General features: G+C 41.0%; 1 protein-coding gene across 7 annotated transcripts in view; it reads right to left on the bottom strand.

Moving 5' to 3' along the window:
* Nucleotides 1-22172, bottom strand: part of stk32a (serine/threonine kinase 32A) — a 65073-nt gene that overhangs the window by 3586 nt on the left and 39315 nt on the right. For all 7 annotated transcript variants that reach the window (XM_088320499.1, XM_088320498.1, XM_088320494.1 and 4 more), the window contains 7 exons: nt 13790-13827; nt 12549-12638; nt 12358-12461; nt 10432-10548; nt 7977-8102; nt 6514-6642; nt 73-137 (listed from right to left, as the gene is read on the bottom strand). In XM_088320499.1, the coding sequence (XP_088176625.1) occupies nt 73-137; nt 6514-6642; nt 7977-8102; nt 10432-10548; nt 12358-12461; nt 12549-12638; nt 13790-13827 (669 nt within the window). The remainder of the gene's footprint in view (nt 1-72; nt 138-6513; nt 6643-7976; nt 8103-10431; nt 10549-12357; nt 12462-12548; nt 12639-13789; nt 13828-22172) is intronic.

Here is a 22172-nt window from a genome sequence, read left to right on the forward strand (position 1 = left end):
CAATCGTATTTTATCACTTTTATTTCAAAAGCCACAATCCGAATCGTTTTAATTAAAAGAGGAGGGTATTACTTTTCTCTGTTGAAGATAATAAAGTCTCTCTGGACGTTATCCAAACGTTGTTGTAACTGGCCGTTCTGGCAAAAGAAGAGAAACACGTTAATTAGTGTGAAGTCTATCCCCTAATTGCAGGAATGTAACACACAATTAAAGACAAAAAATATCAATCAGCTCAAATCCTGAACACCGTCTGACACAGCTGATCTGCACACCATCTTTTAAGATGCAGAGCTTGAGTGTTGTAAAAGAGCACAAGCCTGAATGCAGGGGTTGAAGAAGATTACTGCACGCAAACTCTAACATTCATTGATTACAGGACCAAAATGCTCCCCCTACACCAGGGTTTGCTGGTTTGAGTGGGTCACATCTCCTTAGGGTGATCAGGTTAAAGCAAAGAAGGCCATTTGTTTTAACCATAGGGTCTTCCTTTGTGTAATGTCTCGACGAGCTGTATGGAATTTGGAACCTTTATACACGCTGCCACCATCTCCGGGCTTGGGGCATTATTGGAGCCTTTATCAAGCTCCTTATGTTGCGCGTGCATACATGCGTTTCTTAGACCCGCTCAGATGAACTCTTCCTTTTTTATATTTGATTTTGGGTTGGCGTTTGGATTGTAGTCGAAACAGGATTACAAACTCCTGTCCTCTTTGCTCTGGAAGAGGCTCCTTGGGACATCTTTTCAGCAGCTGCCTTAAGTCCCTGGCTTATGGTCACTATCGCTAGCACCATAAAGTATAGCCCTCGCAATTAGCACAAGTAAACACCATCATGCTCAGAGCAAGGTAGGCCCTTTCATCGAGCCAGGAGAGAGACCTCAGTTGTGTCCACAAAGAACAACAGGACTCCTCCACACTGCCTCTGATTGGCAGTTGCACTACAACCTGTGAAGAAAGCCCAAGTTCCCACAACACATTGCAGTAACATCCCTGCGGCCGGACATGATCATAACCTCTGAGGCTTCAAAATATCTGATCATGCTAGACCTTATAGTACCTCGGGAAGAGGGCATCGAGGAAGCCGACGAAAGGAAATGTGCCAGGACCTGTGAAGGAGTGCAGGGCAGGGGCTGGAAGATTTTCTATGAGACAATTAAAGTTGGCAGAAGAGGCTTTGCTGGACGATCCTTTTGCAAAGTCCTAGGACGTTTGGTTGAGACTGGGGCAGCTGAGAAGGCTATTAATTCAGCTTGTGAAACCGCAGCGAAAGCCTCAAGGTGGCTTTGTCTCACAGATGCAGATCGGTGGACTGTTACTGGGACGAAAGATGAGGTCTCAGCCTCAGCTAGGTAACCTGGGGAGAGTGTCTGATGTTGCGAGACCTGAAACGCTCGATGAACCCAGGATACATCACTGAGGATGCGTCCCAGGTGCATCCAGGAGATACTTCGTTTAAGTAAAGCAGAACAAGTACAGACGTGAATGCCACTCTTGGGCCGGGCCTCGAAAATATTGTCAGACGATGAACCCGTCCATGGTACAGAAACGGTTGCCGACCACTGCTATAAACCTCATCTAACATGGTCCACTTAATCACGACAAAACATTCTGCCTGGTCCTCACGCTCCTGGAGAGCAGACGCGTGCACAGATGCTTCATTACTAAGTCAAGGAGAGATCACAGCACCGCAGCATCTTAAGTAGACTTTTTCGTTCACATGATAGACATCCTGAAAAAAAAAAACCTCTCAGTTCCTTTCTGTTAGTGAGGTGCAGGTCAAGGTACTCCATCATTTTTCCATAATCAAGGTGAAGTTGTTTGTATAAATGAAATTAAATCCACATCCATTTCACCCCGTGGCTCAATTTGAGCATTTCTGTGATAATTCGATTAGGAGGTGTGTGTCTATCCTTTTGTCAGTGAAGTGCACTCCAAACCCCTGATCTGTGGGGTGCCCCCTGTTGGGAAAAAAATTACTGGCTGACTCCCTGCTTGCTGCTGTCAGTCAGAACCACGCAGAGCGAGCCTTAAACAGGACCCGTGTCAATGGGTGAGGAGTGAGAAAGAATAAGATGCTTTTAGATAGATAGATAGATAGATAGATAGATAGATAGATAGATAGATAGATAGATAGATAGATAGATAGATAGATACTTTATTCATCCCCTAAGGGAAATTCACATTTCCAGCAGCATCCCTGAGCTGAGAACAGTACAATAATAAAGCCAAAAGAATACAATATACAAATACCCAGTGTGCCGTGCAAATGCCCTCTTTTGGAAGAGCACAATTGATCTTGATGCCTATTTTTAAGGGATAACAGCAAAGGAGGTGCACATTTAATTGTGTATTAACGCAGTTTTTGATACACAAGATGAAGTCTAGCTAATTTCACTCCATTGGCACACCAGCTGCTGTCATGACCTTGGGCGTGATGGCGATGCCTTCATTCCGCTTGACCTATTCCTATTTGGCTCAGGCAATTTAAATCAAAGTGATATAGTGTTTCTCACATGCTGCAGCATTTTAATCGAGGTTTGCTCACCACTCTAACAATCTTCAACATTTGAGAACGTCCTTCCCCAGCTCTAGTAAGATTAATTTTGAAAGGGAGCCCTGAAAATCATGGGCTACTCTCCGCCCAGTTTGGAGGTCATTGCCGGCTTGTGATACCGCAGCAGAGCCATCAAAATTTTAAAGGACCTTTCTCGCCCCTTTGACGTGTTGGCCTCTGTTGGGCTCTACAGGTCCTTTAAAACAAGGACTAATGGGCTCAGAGACTGTTTCTTCCCCAGGGCCATCACCACCCTAAACAAGCGCGCAAAACCGAAAAATATATATATATCTTACACAGACCTACAGTGCCGTGAAAAGGTATTTGTCCCTTTCTTGATTTCTGTGTTTTTTGCATATTCATCACTCACAAAGGTTTCAGATGATCAAAACACTTTCAATATTACAGAAACAACCCATGGAAATACAAAATGCAGTTTTGAAATGTCGATTCCATTTTTTAAGGCACACACAAAAAAAAGAAAACCTATTTAGCCCTATGTGAAAAAGTATTTTCCCCATGCACTCTATGGTGAGTTGGGCCACCTTTGGCAGCGATCACAGAAATCAAACTTTTATGAGCTTTGGTTAGGACTATTTCACAACGCTGTGGAGGAATTTTGGCCTACTCTTCTTTGCTCTTCTTTGTTTTAAATCTGCCATATTGAAGCATTTTCTAGCAACTAATGTCAAATTAATGTCACCACAGTCTCTACATCGAATTTAAATCAGGACTTTGACTTAGCAACTCCAGAACCCTTATTTCTTGAGACATTCAGAGTTGGACTTGTTGGTGTGTTTTGGATCGTTGTCTTGTTGCCTCATCCAAGAGCGCTTGAGTTTGAGGGCATGACCTGATGGCTGGACGTACTTCAGGATCTTCTTAAACACCAGAATTCATTATTCTGTCAACCACAGGAAGTTGTCCTGGTCTTGAGGTATGAGGAAGACTAACGGCACCCATGAGAGAGTTCCCAGTTAAAGACCACTGTTTACAAAAGTTTGCCAAATGCATCTTGATTATCCTCAAGACTTTTAGAGAAATATTTTGTGCACTGATGAGTCAAAAATTGAAATTTTTGTGCAGCCTGTTACATGGGGCATAAAAATGGCACCGAATTTGCCAAAAAGAACATGATGCCAACAGTAAAGCATGGTGGTGGCAGTCTGATGGTCTGGGGTTATTTCCTTTGGTTGTCTCTATATATAATTGGTTTGATGATCTAAAACATTTGTGAGTGAGATATATTTAAAAAACAACAACACATGAATCAGGAAGGGGCAAATACTGCACTGTATTTTAAGAATTTTTGTTGCTGTTAAATTTTCTTGTACTACTTTTCATTACACTATTATCACAATATAGGCCAGTCTCTCAGCACTATATTGTGAATATTTTTGACTCCTGATCCTGACAGTCTTTTATCTCATTTTTTCTTAAAAGTCTTTACTACGTATTGACCCCGGAGTCACATCTCATTGTATACAATGTTTGACTACATTTTTATCAATGACAATAAAGACAATGTAATTAATTTCAATGCCATGGCTTTAGAATACAATAAAACATACATGCTTGGTTAACTATAAGCTATCATGCCAGTCACATTCAATTGTAATAATAAGAGACACAATAAATTTAGCTAATTGTTAGCTTTACATACTTCAGAAAATACACAAACTGAAAAAAAGGAAGCTATGCTAACTGACGCTATGATTTGCTCACACCTGGGTGAGGCTGTTATCAACTCATTGCCTGATTGTAAATAAATACATATAGACGACAAAAGATAGAAGAGGGCAAGCTAACTTGTCGTTTTTCCAGGAATTTTAACCGTGTTAATGGCTTTAAAAAAAGAAAACCATGTGGTTTATAGAATAAAATAAATCACAGTTTTTTAAATCGTTCAGCCCCAATCAACATTGTCAAACCTCCAATAGAGACTTCAGAGGGTTTTGTGACTTTTAAATTGCCGCCATGTTGGATTACAGGCAAACTTATCCACATACTTTATAAGTTTACACAGGGTTTTTGAGAATCCTAGTGTTTTACGTATTATTTCATACCGCGAGCTGTCAGAGACCAGAAACGGAAACAGGACCCAGAAGGAGAAAAAGGCTTGCGCCCACGATCCGGTGATTGTCGGTCACGGGTAGCAGATCGCTCAGAACACGGAAGTGGCACATCCGTGGCGAGCGAAGGCAGTGTCGGGAGCGGGGAAAGAACAGGTCGATGGCCGGGACGGAGGAGCAGAAACGTCATCGAGTTCCGAAAAGGGGTCTGAGCCGGGAGTCAAAGAGGAATCAGGACAGTAGAGTCAGTGTCCAGAGGGCTTGCCTAGCGCGGGGCTGAGGTTCGCAGACGGACTGACACTGGTTGACAGGAAGACGGGGGTTCAAAGAGAGATGAGCGGCCAATCAGCGTCCGAGGCCGTTGCCGCCAAAGGAGCAGACTCAGGTGCCTTGCATCAATAATCATGACAGGGAGCATAGGTAAAACGACGGGATCAGAGGACAACTGAGTCTATATTGTTAATTACCTGCAACCTTTTCCTTGTATCTTGTCTTTCAAAACCCCGTCCAAATTTAAGTACGCGGATCGATTTGACACATGACCCTTGGAAGACTTCATATTCTTTTCCCACTCAACCCATGAAACGATTGCACTGTCATCAGTAAATAACAAAATCCCCCTTTTGATCAGTGTAAAGGCAGATCAAAACATTGGTGAGTGCTCTCCTGGAACAAAGCCCGCAGAGGAATTTTAAATGTTTTTAATTTATTATTTTATTGTCCTTGACGTGCCAACCTTAGCCATGCTGTGCAAACTATGACTCCTGCTTCAGATCACCGTCAATACATTGTTTTCTCATTTCACGCTTCAGGCGACAAGAGACTACGTGAGAGTACGGCAAATAAGACAAAATCTCCGCGATATCTCAAAGAGCTTCATGCTCATTTGCCGCTGCGTTATGAGGTAAAAGCCCGCAAAATGGGTTGGGGGGAATGGATGGAAAAAGAGGTCACGCTCAGTGAAGGGGAGCGACAGTGACGGGCAGACAGCGAGGGACGCTCGGGACAGAGGAGGAGAGACAAAAGACGAAAATGCGCCCATGGTGACGACGGGGAAGCGAGAGAAGACGGGCTGGATTTCTTCATTTAAAATTGATCTGTCACGCTCCAGTTAGCACGCTCAAAATCTTTCCCCTACAATTTTCTTCGGCACTTTTTCACTTGCATGCACAAGTGGTCTGCTAGAAGAGTTCGAGCTCCGTAAAAAAGAAAATCTATGTATTAAAATATGGCAGAAGTCCATTATAGAGTTCAAAGAAATAATATGATTTTTTTGTGATGTAGGTCTATAGAATCCCAATTTTATTATACAAATTGAGACAGCCATTGATAATCTTGACATGTTCGGCTGCTTGCTACTAAGTCACAATGAGAATTTTGTGAAATTAGCTTGCCACAGTGGTGCTTTAAAGCATCGGTTCAAAAGCCACATATGTTTTGCCTCTGGACCCTACATGCCATTTTTGAGTGTTTTTACCCCATTGTTTCCTTCTCTAGCCACTTGCACTAGCCTATTGGCTGCAGGCGATGGCTTGCAGGCATTGTTATTGCTAGCTGCTCGGTGTAAATAAAGCTAAATTTTATGCTAAAGCGACCTCTATTGGTGAAATAAAACACACGGTCAGATTCAATCACTCAAGTTGACACTTTCATTTGCTTCACTTACATTAAAAGTGTGTAATGTGTGTAGACGTCCAACTTGACTGGACCATCAACCTTTCTGGTCTCGCCTCTTTTTTTATATAAACACCCGAGAAGTAATTTATGAGCACGAGAGACGGCAAAGAAGATTTATATAGGCACATAGAGGGTGTCCTTAAACACGTCCTTGGAATTCTTCTGAACACTCAACATCTTCAGCGTACTAAATGATCCTTATTGGCATTACCTGTGGTGAGCCATCAGAACCCTGATCCCTGGTTTTTCTGGCGAGCCGTTTTTTCTTTTTGTGAAGAGGTTTGGACTCCAGGATCATTTCCTCAAGCTCAAATGTAGGATCGCAGTTTAGTCGCCGTTTCTGGAAAACAGTCACATTTTGGAATTGTTTTTATTTATTTTTTCAGCCGATTACCCACTCGAACCAGTGGTTTACTGAGAAACTTTGACATTACAAATTGAGACAATCTTGATAACCATTTTTGTCCATCCATCCATTCATTCATTATCTACACCGCTTATCCCCACTAGGGTCACGGGGACGCTGCAGTAGTTGGCAGGGGACACCCTGAACTGGTTGCCAGCCAGCAGGGCACATAGTCAGACAACTCACTTGCTCATTCCAGCTTAGGGACAATTTGGACCAGGCAATTAAGCAATTGACCTGACATGCATGTTTTCGGGAGGAATCCGGAGTCCCACAAGCACGGGAAGAACATGCAAACTCCGCACAGGCAGGCTGGTAGCTGGATTTGAACCCATGACCTCAGAACTGTGCCTCGGACGCACCAACCACTCAACCACCATGCCACCCTGGCCATTTCTTTTAATACGAAATATATTTTTGTAACTTTCTCTTGTGGTATATTTTTCATCTATTACATTCATTCGATTTGTGGACAGTGCAAACAGGGGAAACCAAATATTAAAAAATAAATAATATATATGCTATAAAAATGTAAAAATATCACTATTTTCTTACTTTTACCATATTTATTATTTGTTTTTCTCATAAAATAAGAAAGATGATACTTGAGACAAGTATTTAATGATACTAATAAATTAAAACTATAGTAAGAAAATAGTCCTAACAATAACCCAAATAATGTAAAAATTATCATTATTATTATGACCAAGTAGGAATTGAGTTATTATACGTTGGACTTGCTTACAGATGCCATAAAATAGCAGCAACTAAGTTTTTCAAATAACTCCAACTTAGTTCTTTGCACATTTTTTTTAAACACGAGATAACGTTTTGATGTGCAAAACAATACCAGGTGCTCTTTTGGTGAATACCTGATAAGAAAATAAAACTCATTCAGACACCTTTCTAGCATTTCAATAAGCTGTTTTCATTTTATAAATGCTTTGCGTTTTGTGTTAGTGTCAACACTGTGAGAACAACTTTCGAGAATTCAGATTGAGGAACTGTCACATGGTCTCCATTCAATCTTTATCTGCCACTGGGAGGAAAATATTGGTCTCCAGATCACAGGATTTACGGGTTATATTTTACTTCTGCTTCATCCGCTGGGAACAAAATGATTTATGCGGCAATGGCAGAAGGGGGAAAGTATCTTAACTCCAATGTGCAACAAAATACAGTCAGGACAGAATCCAAAAGCCCTGAGAAGTGCAGATAGAGCATTGTGTTCAAAAAGCACGCTGTGTCGCTTAAATTGTCACACTCACGTTGGGAATAAACCCCGGAGGGATCTTTTTGCTGAGCACGCCATCCCAGCTGACATCCGACATGTAGTCCAGATCTTGCAGCTCCGACAGGCAGGAAACGCGCTTGTGGACGTCTATGCACAGCAACTGAAGGGGACAGGAAAATATGTGCAAATTTAGTAGGGAAAAAAAAGATACAGGGAGTGTGTCGAGAGTGAACAAAGACAACAGCTTCCTTTTCAAAGCAAATGGTGACTGGACAGAGTCTGACAGGCGGCCGAGTGTGAAGGATAATGATGAAACATATCGAGCGTGGAATAATTTCCTTACGCTTTCTTTGCATCAGCATGCTCATACGCCTAACTACCAAGCAAAAGAAAGAAAGCTGATAAAAGTCCATACCAGTCAACCTGTACGTTTTTGACGTACAAAGTACGTTTAGTATGCATTTTAAGATGTGTACGGCGTACAAGAAAATCTGTACGGAAAAACGCAAATTTGTCAATTATGGGTACCACCCGGTATACACTGACTATCACGAAACGGCAAATCAATCAAGTCAAACGAGTTCGAGTTGTGTAGTGAAAGGAAGTCCGTCTCTTTTTAGAGAACCGGCTTTTTCGGCTCAACTCATTAAAGAGAGGCGGCTCTCAAACGGCTCACTTGCTTTGATGCATTATATTACGAATTATTATTAAGAATAAAAGGAAGTATAAAATGAGAAAATAAAAAAAACAAGTTTGTGGTAAACCCTTTAATCAATATATTACCAACAATAATTTAAAGCAGAAAATGAATTAATAATTTGAAAAAGAAAATGTGTTATTCTACTTAATTATATTTGCATGTATTTTTTCCTTCTACAGTGAACGTCCAAACTACTTAATTTTTGAACTTTTTTTTATAATAAACCTCATTCATGTCGAGTAACTCAGGATCTCACAACAAAATGTTAATTAACAACATATATGATATAACGAAACACACGTACAATTTAACATGTTAAACTACATCAATAAACACGTTTGAAAAAAAATATGGTGTAAGATTATTTTGTATTTTGTAAGGGAAAATACGACAGTTTGTAAGGGCATGGAGCCCTGGAGGTTGACGGGTATGAAAGTCTGTGTGTAAGTTCAGTTAAGCAAAAGCAGAAACTGTTTTCAATGCGTTCTTAACTTAAAATAGTTAATATTTTGGCTTTTGAAGGTTTAAAAAATTCCCATTTTGAAGTGTTGCTGAAAGGGTTTTTTGTTCAAACCCAGTATATTTTTGGATGGGTTAGAAAAATCCTTAATCCGTGTGCAGAATGTCAGTAACTTGTATTTATTCCAAACACATACAAAAAAGCGGGAAAAAAACACACGAGACAAATAAAATATTACGGCATTGTGTAAATTAAAAGTTCTCTACAGTCAAATATTTTTACAGTAGGACTTTTCTCATGGGACAAAGAGAGGGTAGCCGTCATACTGTTTCCCCTTTTCCTGTTTTTGCAGGATGTTCAAGGGGTGAGATTTTTGGAGAGAATGTCGTTGGACGTTGCCCCAAAAAATACGCAGAGAGGAGATATGGCGAAAAGGGAACGCGGTTTATTGCATTCGGGAGACGTTGAAAGTTCCAGACATTCAACATTGGTCTGTATAGTGTTCTCTAATAGATTTAAGATATCTCGTGAAGGTCGTCCTCCCCGGCTCACTCAGCATATCAGCTTGTGACCTCTTGCAACGACGTCACCCCACGACCTTCGCCAGATGCCTACATACTTCTCATCTCATCTCATCTCATTAGCTACACCGCTTATCCTTAGTAGGGTCGCGGGGGTGCTGGAGCCCATCCCAGCAATCATCGGGTAGTGGGCAGGGGACACCCTGAACTGGTTGCCAGCCAATCGCAGGGCACACAGGGACAGACAACTCACTCGCTCATTCACACCTAGGGACAATTTGGACCGGCCAATTCACCTGAAATGCATGTTTTTGGAATGTGGGAGGAAACCGGAGTGCCCGGAGGAAATCCACGCAAGCACGGGGAGAATATACAAACTCCCCACAGGAAGTTTGGAGCTGGATTTGAACCCACGGAGGAGGTTCCCAAGACATGAACATGCGCTAACCACTGTGCCGCCGTGCTGCCCACGCCTACATACTTATCATTAGTTATTATCCACATTCCACAACAAGATGTTTACAAGGCGGGTATTGGTACACCAGGCTGTTTTCAGCACTTTTTTGGTTTCCTGAAATTGTCTGGTTTGCGATGTTGCTTAAATGTGCTTTTCTAGATGTAAAAAATACTGGACGCGACATCTAATGAACATGTTAACGTGACGCTCTTCCCCATGTGCAAGGTTTCTTGAGGGTTGTCTTTGTTGTTTTGGATGGAACAAGGGCCAACGAAAAGGGTTTCTTTTCTTTCTCTGCGTTGTTGTTTTTGCCAACTCACTAGTTTGTCTATTCCCTAACAGCTATCTTACCTTTCTGAGTAGTGACTTCATCTCAGAAGACCAGGCTGCTGGCATGCTGAGATGGACCTTGTGGAAGGTGTGCAGGATCTCATTGGCCGTGGTGCTGGACCTCATCACGTACGGCCTCTAGAAGCAGGAGAAAAGAAGGTTTTACTGTCCGCAGGAGTTTTTCTGATGAAGTGGTTGTCTTAAAAGCAATCTGCCCTTTTTTGTTTTCTACTCATGCCTTTTTCTCCCTCTCGGGCTGTTCATTTTTTATCTCCATGAGGATAAATTGTGCACAAAAGTGATGAAGCGACTCATTTTAAAGCACCAAGAAAATGCTGTTTTTTTAAAAAAAATTGTCTTAACAAAATACATTAAAGGACCGTATTGTATTTTACGCACACCCCAAAAATAGTCTTTTGTCATATATTTTTCATGTATAAGGTACACTGGACTATAAGGCGCATGGAATTAAAACTACAGTAAGATCTACTGTATTTATTTGTGTGCATGTTACACACTTACTGTATACCTTAGTGAAAGGATTGATCAGTTCCTTACCGAAATTGCAAAACATTGTATGCAATGAGAATCAAACTCAGGCCGTGGAGGTGAGAGTACCCACACCTAACCACAAAATTGAAAGTGATACAGAGGACTTATGAAAAGGCATTTTATCTTCTCATTATCACACTATTTTTACTCTTGTGCCACAAACAAATGTTAGATATAAAGAACGGAAAGTGGTACTAAAAATTTAACTACATGCAAAAAAGCAAGGGAAACAACTTTTCAATGTATTTGATGGTTAATCGGAATTTGCATCTATATTTTACGGGCGATATTCTGTTTTCTCTATTCTGTAACATTTATTTTTGGCCCCATGGTCACGTGTCTGCGCTCTTACCTCTGCGACTTGAGTTCAATATCTGTTGTTTTATGATACAGACGCTGCCTGACCTACGAACGAGTTAGGTTCCGGACGATTGTTCGTAAGTTGAATTTGTTCGTAAGTTGCTTCAGTGCTATATCTTGTATGTTTATGGTTTATATAAGTATGTTTAAGGCTTGTATAAGTAACCTGTATTGTTTTGTACTAAAACAATAAACATTTCATAAAATAATATGCTCCATAAAGATAAATAAAGTTAAATTTAACTTACTTTTGGAAGATGTGCTTAAAGAGGTCCACCTCTGTGGTAAAACATGGCAGAAAAAAAGCGTTCCGACCATTGTATATAAGTCGAGAGGCGTCTGTATTGGTCACCTCGTATGAATAAAAATCCAACCTATTTTGTGGTATATAAGGCGCACTGTGTTATGGGGGTCACTTTCAAATTTCTGGCTAATTTGTCGTTTTTAGGTGCACTCTATAGTCTCTAAATATTGTATTTTCGATAGGAGTGTTTAGATGTTTCTTTTCATCTGCTCTTTGTTGGGTTCAAGGATTTTCTTAGGTATAATTTTCATGTTTTTGTAACATGATAAGCTACAACGCTAATGTTTGTATTGAGAATCATTAAATCCTTTCAATTTGTGTTTGTCGTGTTATTTTATATGTTGCACTTTGTGTTTCAAACACACGGCAGACTGGTGGTGTTTATTACAGCCGTGAGGATACACTGATAAGATTATCCTCAAATGATAATTTAACGGTCCAGATGAGACCAGCGAAACAAAAAAAAATAACATTTAAAGAAATCAATTTTAATTACACGGCCCTCAAAATAATCCTTCACAGATTTCCATATGCTTCTGTCTGCTGACGTGACTGAAATCTTCAAGCTCATCCAGGAGTAAGGTTAACCCAAATGTAAAATTCAATTACAGATTTATCCCTTCCTGTTTTATGGGGACTGGCGACTGGCCTAGCTCACTCACACGGGCTTCTGTATTTATTGTGCACTGTGATGATAAGCGGTACTGCGATAACGGCGCTTGGTTTGTTACCTGTCCCCTGAGTAGCTCGTAAGCTGTGATGCCCAAAGACCACCAGTCCACAGAAAAGGAGTAACCAGGATGGGAGCCTTCAGAGATCTGAAACAGCTCTGGAGCTGTTAGGATAAAGGAAAATGACATTACTGAAAGATAGGAACATCACCTAGGGGTTTAACTGTGGAACTCGTGGATGGGTTACTTACCCATGTAAGGCTTGGTGCCAGCAATGGATGTCGCCTTGAGGTCATCTTTCACAATGGCTGCAATGTTGAAGTCAGTTAAATGGACATGACCTGTTGAACCCAGAGATTATATGCATCTCTTATGTATGGCAGACACTTTATTGACACTGAACTTTTGTGTTAACAATTGTGTGTTTTATTTCTAAATGATTTTCGGCAATTGCGCCAGGATGCATGCACTTTATCGGACTATTTGAGAACCTTAAGTGTGTCGAAATTCCAGCCTGTAATTTCACTCTAACAGTGACTTAACAATTGTTATATTCCACTCTAGTAGATAATGACATGTAGATATTTGAACTCCACATTATAAAAAAAAGTGAGTGCAGTTCAGTGACAGTCTAATGCAGGGTTGTCAAACTCACTTTAACTCAGGGGCCTCGCGATAGAACAAACATTCTCTCGAGGGCCAGACTAGTAGATTAGAGAGAAATAAATAAGAGAAAGAGAGGGAGAGATAAGTAGAGAGGATGGGACAAAGAAAGAGAAAAAGGGGGAGAGAACGTGAGAAAAAATAGATAAAAAAGAGAAATAGTGAGAGTGGGAAAGAAAGAGAAAAATAAATAAATCCAAAGAGAAATACAAAGAGAGAAGGAGAGAGAAGAGAAGGTGAGAAAAGAGAAGGAGAGAAAGGGAGAAGGGGAAAGCAAAAGAGAGAGAAAAGAGAGAAAAGGAAAAAAGGAAGGGAGAGCAAAAGAAGGTAAAAAGACACAGTGAGAGAAAGAGACAAAGAGGAACAGAAAAAGAGACAGAGAGAGTGAAAGAGAGAGGTAGAGAGAGAAAAAGGTAGGAAGAGAGAGAGAGAGAGAGAGAGAGAGAGAGAAATACAAGTACAGCGTCTTTGTGAGAGGCACCTGGCTTTGGCGACATCAAGTGGACATATTTCAACCTGCAGCTCGTTTTTCTCCTGCACTTCTCTGAGCATTGTCTCACTGGCCGGATTCAATCCCTTTGCGGGCCTGATCCGGCCCGCCTGCTGCCTGTTTGACACCCCTGGTCTAATGGATTTGTACTTTCTCAAATAATCCCTGTAAAAAACTAGGCCATGAACTCCGAAGCTGTTTGGTTACTCTATTATTTAAAGTGTGTCTTTTCTAACTAATACAATACAGGCAATTATATCCGGCTGAATTATTTTAAGAATGACTTCGTTGTTTAGGTGAAAAGTTTATTACTTTTCCTCCATTTAAAAAGGAGCTCACCGTGTTCATCCAGCAGTATATTGTCAGGCTTGATGTCTCTGAGGGGGGGAAACACAACACTGGGATTAGATTACATTGCTTTCATCATAGTTGCCTTGAAGCCGGCTGAGATGGAATTTGCATGTCATTTTTGTTTGTAGCACACATATTTGTTCATTGAGGACACGCAGAAATGACTTTGTGAAACAAGAACCGGAAGGCAATAGTTGTCAAATAATGTCAGTCAACTAAATGTGTAAATAATCAGAATGCAGGTTTTTCTTTAACATTTAAATGTAGCTAAAAATATCAATTGTTTGATACAGCGTTACTTGTACTGTATGATGTGTGTGAGTCAGCAGTGAGTCACAATTTGTCTTTTAAAATGCCAAATCAGAATTTTTCCTATTTGTTTCTGATAATTTGTAGCATATTGTTACCAAGTATAATGTGCAGGTGCTGTACTAATAACATACAAAATGGAGAGACCAGAGAGACAAAATAGCTTTGCTCTAGCAATAGTTAAATCTAGTACTAACATTAATAGATTTTAGATCGACCCAAAGGAGGAAAAAAAATGTTACTGCATCCTTGAAGGTAAAATAAGTTATTTCCATTTGTTTAGGCTAGTTTTCAACAAGGACAAGAATGTTTAATCTCACAACCACAAAATTAGTTGACCTGCGCTAGCCTTCTGTCAGTTAAGCATCCACATGCGTGGACGGAAATGCACATAGAGCAAAAACCTCGGGTCTTAGAAGGTAAAGGTGTGATTTTGAGGTTCTGTTGGTAACCAACAAAATGTTGCACGGAATAACAACCCCAGATTGGTCCGATTTACAGTAATTGCCCCCCTGTTTGTGCTCAGAGCCTTCTCTCAGAAAACGCTGGTCTACTAGTAATTCCAAGAGCCAAGAAGAAATCTGCAGGATCGAGAGCTTTCTCCATTCGGGCTCCAGTCCGGTGGAATGCTCTGCCGTTTGATATATGATCTGCAATCTCAGTGGTGAGTTAAAATCTAGACACACTTAAGTTCTATAACTTATGAGCAATAATGAGGTCTTGGCTTCTTGTCTTTGGGAAGAAGGATGATGTCACGGTTGCCATAGTGCCCAATTGGCCGCGCCTGTGTGTGTCACGGTTGCCATGGTGCCCAATTGGCCCCACCCGTGGGGCGCCAGCTGCGGCTCGTGAGAGATCGGATTTCTTTCTATTTAAAGCTCTGCGCTCGCTTGCTTCAGGTGTCAGCCTGTCAAACGAACTTCTGCCCCACAAGAAGTGGGTTCTGATTTCCTGTTGATATCTTCAGTCCGGTATTGTTCCCGTTTATTTTCTGCCCTGTTTGATTTCAGGTTCCAGTTTTGTTTCCGTCTATCTTGGTCCTGTTTATTATTTTCTCCAATTTTCGTTCCCGTCTAGTTTCTCCTGTTAGTTATCGATATCCTGATTTGCTGTCAATCCTGTCTGTCCCTTCCTGTCCGGTATCGACTCCATCTATCCGATATCAACTTGGGCTATCGGAATCGGTCTCGTTGGTCTCTTGGTTACTGTCTTTCCACGCCAGACCAGCTGCCTAACGTGCATGACTCCCCATTTCCCGTAAAATAAAGGCTTGTGTGAGAACGTCACGCGATTGGGTCCTGTTCCTGTTCTGGTTCATGACAGATGATGATGGTTGTTGCACCATTCATGAATTTTGAGCCAACTGGACATTCTGTTAATACCTATGATTAATTTAGATGATGTCTGTATAATGTATGTTGATGTCCTTGCAACATCCACTGCAACCTGGTAATCCCGAATAGAAAAAATACTTCATGTGCGGCCCCTTCTCAAGGTTTCTCCATTTTCCTCATCCTAAGGTTTTTGATTTTTTCCTTGCCCTCATGTAGGTTTCAGATCAGTGGATATTGTAATTGTGGTCTGGTCAGCACTTTGAGACTTTTTGTGACTAAGGGCTATACAAATGAACATGACTTCCATCCATCATCTTCACTGCTTATCCTCAGTAGGGTCATGGGGGTGCTGGAGCCCATCCCAGCTGTCTTCGGGCAGTGGGCAGGGGACACCCTGAACTGGTTGCCAGCCAGTCGCAGGGCACACAGAGACAGACAACTCACTCACTTGCTCATTCACACTTAGGGACAATTTGGATCAGCCAATCAACCTGACATGCGTGTTTTTGGAATGTGGGAGAAAACTGGAGTGCCTGGAAGAAACCCACGCAAGCACGGGGAGAACATGCAAACTCCACACAGGAGGTTCGATCTCATGACCTCAGAACTGTGTCGCACACGCGCTAACCACTGCTCCGCTGTGCTGCCCTGACTATGACTTGACTTGACTCATGTTCTGGATGAGAGAATATTGCTAAGATAAATACATCATACATTTTTTCAAGTTACAATTAAGATGGAACCTCCCGTTTTATAGAGCCACCTCATTGAGTTTCTCCTCATACACAGTTGCCCTGCAGGAAGCTGACGGTATTTAGCATATCAAGGAGTGGCGACGAGCTGAGTCTTCTTCACCGGCGTCCCCGCGGCTAACGTTGTGAGCGCAGCACTGTGCTCGCGGATGCCCTGGCAGATCAAGTGGTGCGTGTGCACAGGTGGGAAGGTGAGAAAGGTCGCTCATGTAAGCCTTAATTAGGTGACATTTGCTTCCCATCCTGGGGGCGGGGGTGTGAAGAGACATAGAGGCTGACTCACAATGGATGTCGGTTTCCTATCGTCGGGGCCGGGATGACATTGTCAAGTAGGGTAACAAAGAGGGACCCGGACTATGCGGATGGCATGATTCATAGAATCCAATTGGTATGAGTGAAGAATTCAGGGAGAGGAGAAAACAGAATTTCTAAGCTTTACTAAGGTATTCACAAATTCTTCAACATGCAAAATGTGAGGAAATAATACATGGATTTTGCATAAAACCTACTGTATATAAATATTTAGCTGTTGCTAAACTACAACACAGCACCCCGAGGCCATCCTGTTAATCTGCTAATAAACAAAGAAAAGGATACTGCTGGAAGTGTGAATTTCCCTACAGGGATGAATAAAGTATCTATCTATCTATCTATCTATCTATCTATCTATCTATCTATCTATCTATCTATCTATCTATCTATCTATCTATCTATCTATCTATCTATCTATCTATCTATCCATCTCTCTATCTATCTATTTAATTGATACTGTTTATCCCAAAGGGCAATACAGCAGCACACTGGTTAGAGAGTGTGCGGCACAGTTCTGAGGTCATGAGATGGAACCTCCTGTGTGGAGTTTGCATGTTCTTCCCGTGCTTGCGTGGGTTTCCTCCGGGCACTCCGGTTTCCTCCCACGTTCCAAAAACATGCATGTCAGGTCAATTGGCCGGTTCAAATTGTCCCTAGGTATGAACGAGCGAGTAAGTTGTCTGTCTCTGTGTGCCCTGCGACTGGCTGGCAACCAGTTCAGGGTGTCCCCTGCCCACTGCCCGAAGATAGCTGGGATTGGCTCCAGCACCCCCGCAACCCTACTGAGGATAAGCGGTGCAGATAATGGATGGATGTATGTTTATCCCAATTAATTTGCAACCTTATGCATTTTTAAGATAGCTTTGTCTTTGTCATCCTGAGCTGTGACATCAACGGAGGAACCGGCACCCAATCAATCCAGTCGCCATATTGTGTTGCGTCTTAATTAGTCGAGGAGGTTTCGAGTGTCCTTAGTGATGTTTTGATAATTTTTGTGGAGAATGTCTAGGCCTTGTGTCAGGTGGATGCAGTAATGGTACAATAAAGGGCGAGCATCCAAACAGAGGCGAATAAAACTGCACAGAGCCACCAACTGAAGCCGGAAAAATTTTATACCAACCGCAAAACACCCGGAGAAAAACACAAATGAAAAGGAATTATTGTCCACTTAAAAGAAGGAACACACTCTGTAAAGGCAGCAGGTAGACTTATCCCATGCAGCTTTTAGAGGTTGAAGCACGCACCTCTGACAAAACAGTCACAAGGCTCCCAGTGACAAGGTAAGCAAAGGTCTAATTTCTCTAAGCAGAAATAAGTGATATGCAACCGCTCTTCACTACAATGGCTCTCTGTTTCGGAGCTGCCTCACATGTTGTGTTATCAGGATCCGCCATTTTGAAAGTGCTGTGTTGCTTCAGTGACGTCACAGCTCCACAGCAAACAACTTACAGAAAACATTTCTCAAGTCCCCTATCACGTGGAATATTTAGCAAAATATTTGCATAAATGTTGGGAGGATTACTACAAGTTCTGTGTCTATTTAAAAAAAAAATCTGTTTAAGGAATACCTTTAAAATACATCAATTTTGTGTAAAGTGAGAAAAAGTGTCTGGTCTGCTCTGCGCAAGCTGACCCAAGCGTATTTTCTCTCACTTGACTGCGTCTACAAGCTATTAGCAGGATCTAATGGCCTCATTACATCACGATATCAGAGGCAGAGGGGTAATTGAAACCCGGACCTGGTCATCAGAGCCTGATCTGATACCGGAGCTGGCAACAGAGGACACCAACACACACCAGGACTTTCTCAAAAGGATGAATGGACAACTTAATTTCTTAATTTCTACAAAACTTCAAATCTGATGACGTATGTTTTGATAGGTAATATTGCAGTGGCAGGCTGTACATTTCACACCTAGGCCTTCAGTGATGTCTCAAACAAATTTCTATCCAAATCCCTTTTTTTTTATGGCATCACGGTTCGAGAAATACTACAAAGAAGTACACGTGCGCCTTAAAAGTGTACAACAACGGCTGTTTTTGGAAACATTTAAGTATCAATAAAACTGAGTCAGCAATTAAATTGTATCACTATACATATTAATGCAAACATTTCAAAATAAGAGAATTCAAAATTAATTGTCTTAAAAGTTTTATTTCCTCACAAAATCTTGAAAGGTCTGTTTTGAAATGGCTTTGCAATTACTGTATTTCAGCAACCACATCTTTGTTGTCATCTCCTTCAACCATACTGGGTTAACACTTTTAACATGATACATTTTTTACATTTTAAACAAAAAAAAGCTACGTTGTAGCTAGGTTGATCTGCAAAAGTGATGCATTCGCCTAACTCAAGTGAGTATCCAATCACAGATACATTTCTCGTTCAACATGACGCCTTCTAGCTGGCCTTACTGTGACCATCTCGGGATCTGATTGGCTCTTGCAATTAACTATAGGCCACATGTGCCATTCACTTAAATGTAAATGGTCTGCATTCATATAGCACTTTTCAAGTCAATGAAGACCTCCCAAAGCGCTTTACAATGTGCTTCACACTTTTCCCTTTTACACACTAACTAATCAATAGCAGCGTCAGCCATGCAAGGGGCCGACCTGCTTATTGGAGGCATTAGGGATTCAGTGTCTTGCCTAAGGACACTTCGACATATAACTCGGAAGAGCCTACACTGCTGATTCTGGAGGCCTACGGCAGATTTCATCCAGGCCGACAACACCGTATAGCTGAATTCTGATTGGATAAAAACTCTGACTTCAGGAGTGTAACCAAATGGATAACATACATAATGAACACTACAAAATATGGACAATAATTAAACATGCATACACTTTGAAAAAATACATATAAAATGAAAATGGCTTTAGTTACAATTGTGATATGATGTCTGGTTATGTCAGGCCAGCAGAGAAGGCCTTTCTGGCCCTGACAGACCACCACAGTAGTATTGTACTGATTTACATGTATGGTTAAAGAATACATGGCATAGCTTTGAGGGAGCAAAACTTCCTTTCCCAATGTTCAAGTATCAAATGGGATTTCAGACTCTCAGCGCCTCCACTGACGAGTACTTCTTGTCTGGCCCCAGGACGTGGGGTCATCTTGATTTTTTTTCAAGAGTGAAGGTATCTTGAAACCTAAAGATTGTGCATATGGTTCAGCTTAATTTTGACTAGAATATAAAATGTCTTTCTAACCCACTATTGCTGAGTCGACAAAGCCTTTTTTCATCTCCAGCCACTGTGTCCTAAATCCTTCTGGAGAACATCTGACCAACATTTGCCATGCATCACAATACCCTGCACTAGTAATTTGGGTTAGTCTGTGGTGGTAATTATTTGAATTATTTGAAATACACTAATACCTTCAACAAAATTATCCTTAAAAGAGACAATATTCTTTATTGTTTATCCGGTATCATCATTGACTAAACACCCCCCTTTTTGTTCTTCCACTGTGATAAGTTTGTTACTATTGGATGCGTGTAAAGGAGATTTCATGGGATGTTCCTTATTTGGACTCACTATTGTTTGTTGTTTTGATTATTACATCATTGTCACTATCGGCTAATTACGTTGTTGTTCTTTGATTTTCCACACCCTATAGGGCTGATATTTTTTTTAGAACCTTAAACATTTAATAAGAAGAAGGGGATCGGAGAAGAGATTTAGGAAGGGGGGAATCTCTTATCTGAATGCTTCTCTCCTGGCCCTCCATTGATGTCTTCTCGTCTCATTTTGAATGTCTACTAAAGTTAAAACTCAACAAATATGAAGAATAGACTGAAATCCAGGAGATTTAGAAGCACGTTGACAATATATGGCAGAACATTACAGTTTTGGGCAACTAGAGATACAGTACAATTGAAAACATTTCCACCTAATCATCAATCAAGACGGAAAGGCCGCTTTGAAAGTCAACAGAAACTTTCAATTGAGCTCTCTGTGTTGAACCCTGTTTTTTCTTTTCCATAAACGCTAAGAAGAGGGCACAGGTGTACATGTGTGAGTTTTTTGAACTGGAAGACGTTCATCACTTATTCATTAGGAGCTGAGTGCGGCTGCAGGGAGATGTCGGAGTAGACGGGTTTGGAGGACACAAAAATGGCCCGGAAAAAACAAAAAAGCACATCCCAAATTACAATAAAAATACATCAGAAGCTTTTATTCTTAGCTTTGTTTCTTATTCATGTCATTTGTCCATTTATGCAATAGCTTAGACCAATTTTTGGCAATTAAGGTTTTGAGGGTGAAACATTTAAGACAGGTCTCAAGAGTTTAAAGATTTTCTGAGGAGAACTTTGGATAAGAATCCGGAGACCTGTCCCACTGTTCAACTTTTGAGGGTAAGGCAAGATCCGTTACATTTTATGATATAGACGCTCCTCTACTTATAACCATTCGAGTTACGAAAAACGGTAGATACGAACATTTTTTTCAGGATGTTAAAAATATCCGGACATTGCTGGTAAGTTAGATTTTGTATCGTGCACCTTCTTCCAAGCACAGGACAGTACAGTAGTACTTCTTTCCGCCGCAACCAGTGTGTGGTGCTGTGATAGGTCACCCAGCATCCACCCCGGAAAACAAATCCGGCTTCCTCTTCCTAGTTCGTGTGTAAACATGTTATACTGTATCTCCAGAGCGCTAAGAACTTTGACATTTTTATTGTTTAATATCTCGTGCATCCATTCGATATATCTGATGTAAAGTGTAAAGAAGAGGCGAGCAGTTTCTTTTGAAATGAAAGTAGAATAAGAAAGCTTGATGCGGCTGAGAAAATGGTTGGATCGCTTATTTTAGGACACTTTCTACCACGGAGGAGGACGTCGCCTAACTCTTCGAAAAGTAAGTAAAACTTACCTTTCTTTATCTTTGTAGAGCATATTATTTTATCAAATGTTTATTTTTTTTAGTACAAAACAATACAAGTTACTTATACAAGCCTAACATACTTATATAGCACTGAAGCAACTTAGGTACAAATTTAACTTAAGCGCCTGTACTTTCAATATAATCCCTGCCTCTTCTCCTTCACGGGAGTATTACACATGTTAGTCTTGCAAAGCAAAGCAATGAGGACTTAAAAATTCAAAATATTTTCTCTCCACTAGATCTTTTATGAGCAACAAAACACAGAACGTAGATCCAGTTAGGCAGCTACACTGACTTTCAGAAAGTCTTCACATTTAAAAACCCTTACCAACCACACAAGATAAATATTTCAAAATGAGCCCAGAATATTATTGCTGCATATTCATACAGTAAATGTCACCATAGTTGGATGAAAAAAATGCCTCTGTTTGGAGTTTTTTTCCCCCAAACTAGTCTTAATGCATGTCACACGGATTCAAATTTACATTTTACAGAAGCAGTTTTGCCTTACGACTGGCTTGAGACCGGTTCAGGGTGTCCCCTGCCCACTGCCTGAAGATGGCCGGTATGGGCTCCAGCACCCCCGCGACGCTAGTGAGGATAAGCAATGCAGAAAATGGATGGGTGGAGTTATCGTTCTGAATATTAATTGTTCATATTTTCAAGCAACACTAATAAAGTCGTGAGATACTCTGATAAAATCAATTCCCGCCCTTAATAAATGTTTTGATTGGAGTCCTTGGCAAAATGATCCCTTACTGCAACATTCAT

The sequence above is a fragment of the Urocampus carinirostris genome, chromosome 17 (genome assembly GCF_059441175.1).
Source record: "Urocampus carinirostris isolate Australia breed hairy pipefish chromosome 17, RoL_Ucar_1.0, whole genome shotgun sequence".
Taxonomy (NCBI): Eukaryota; Metazoa; Chordata; class Actinopteri; order Syngnathiformes; family Syngnathidae; genus Urocampus; species Urocampus carinirostris.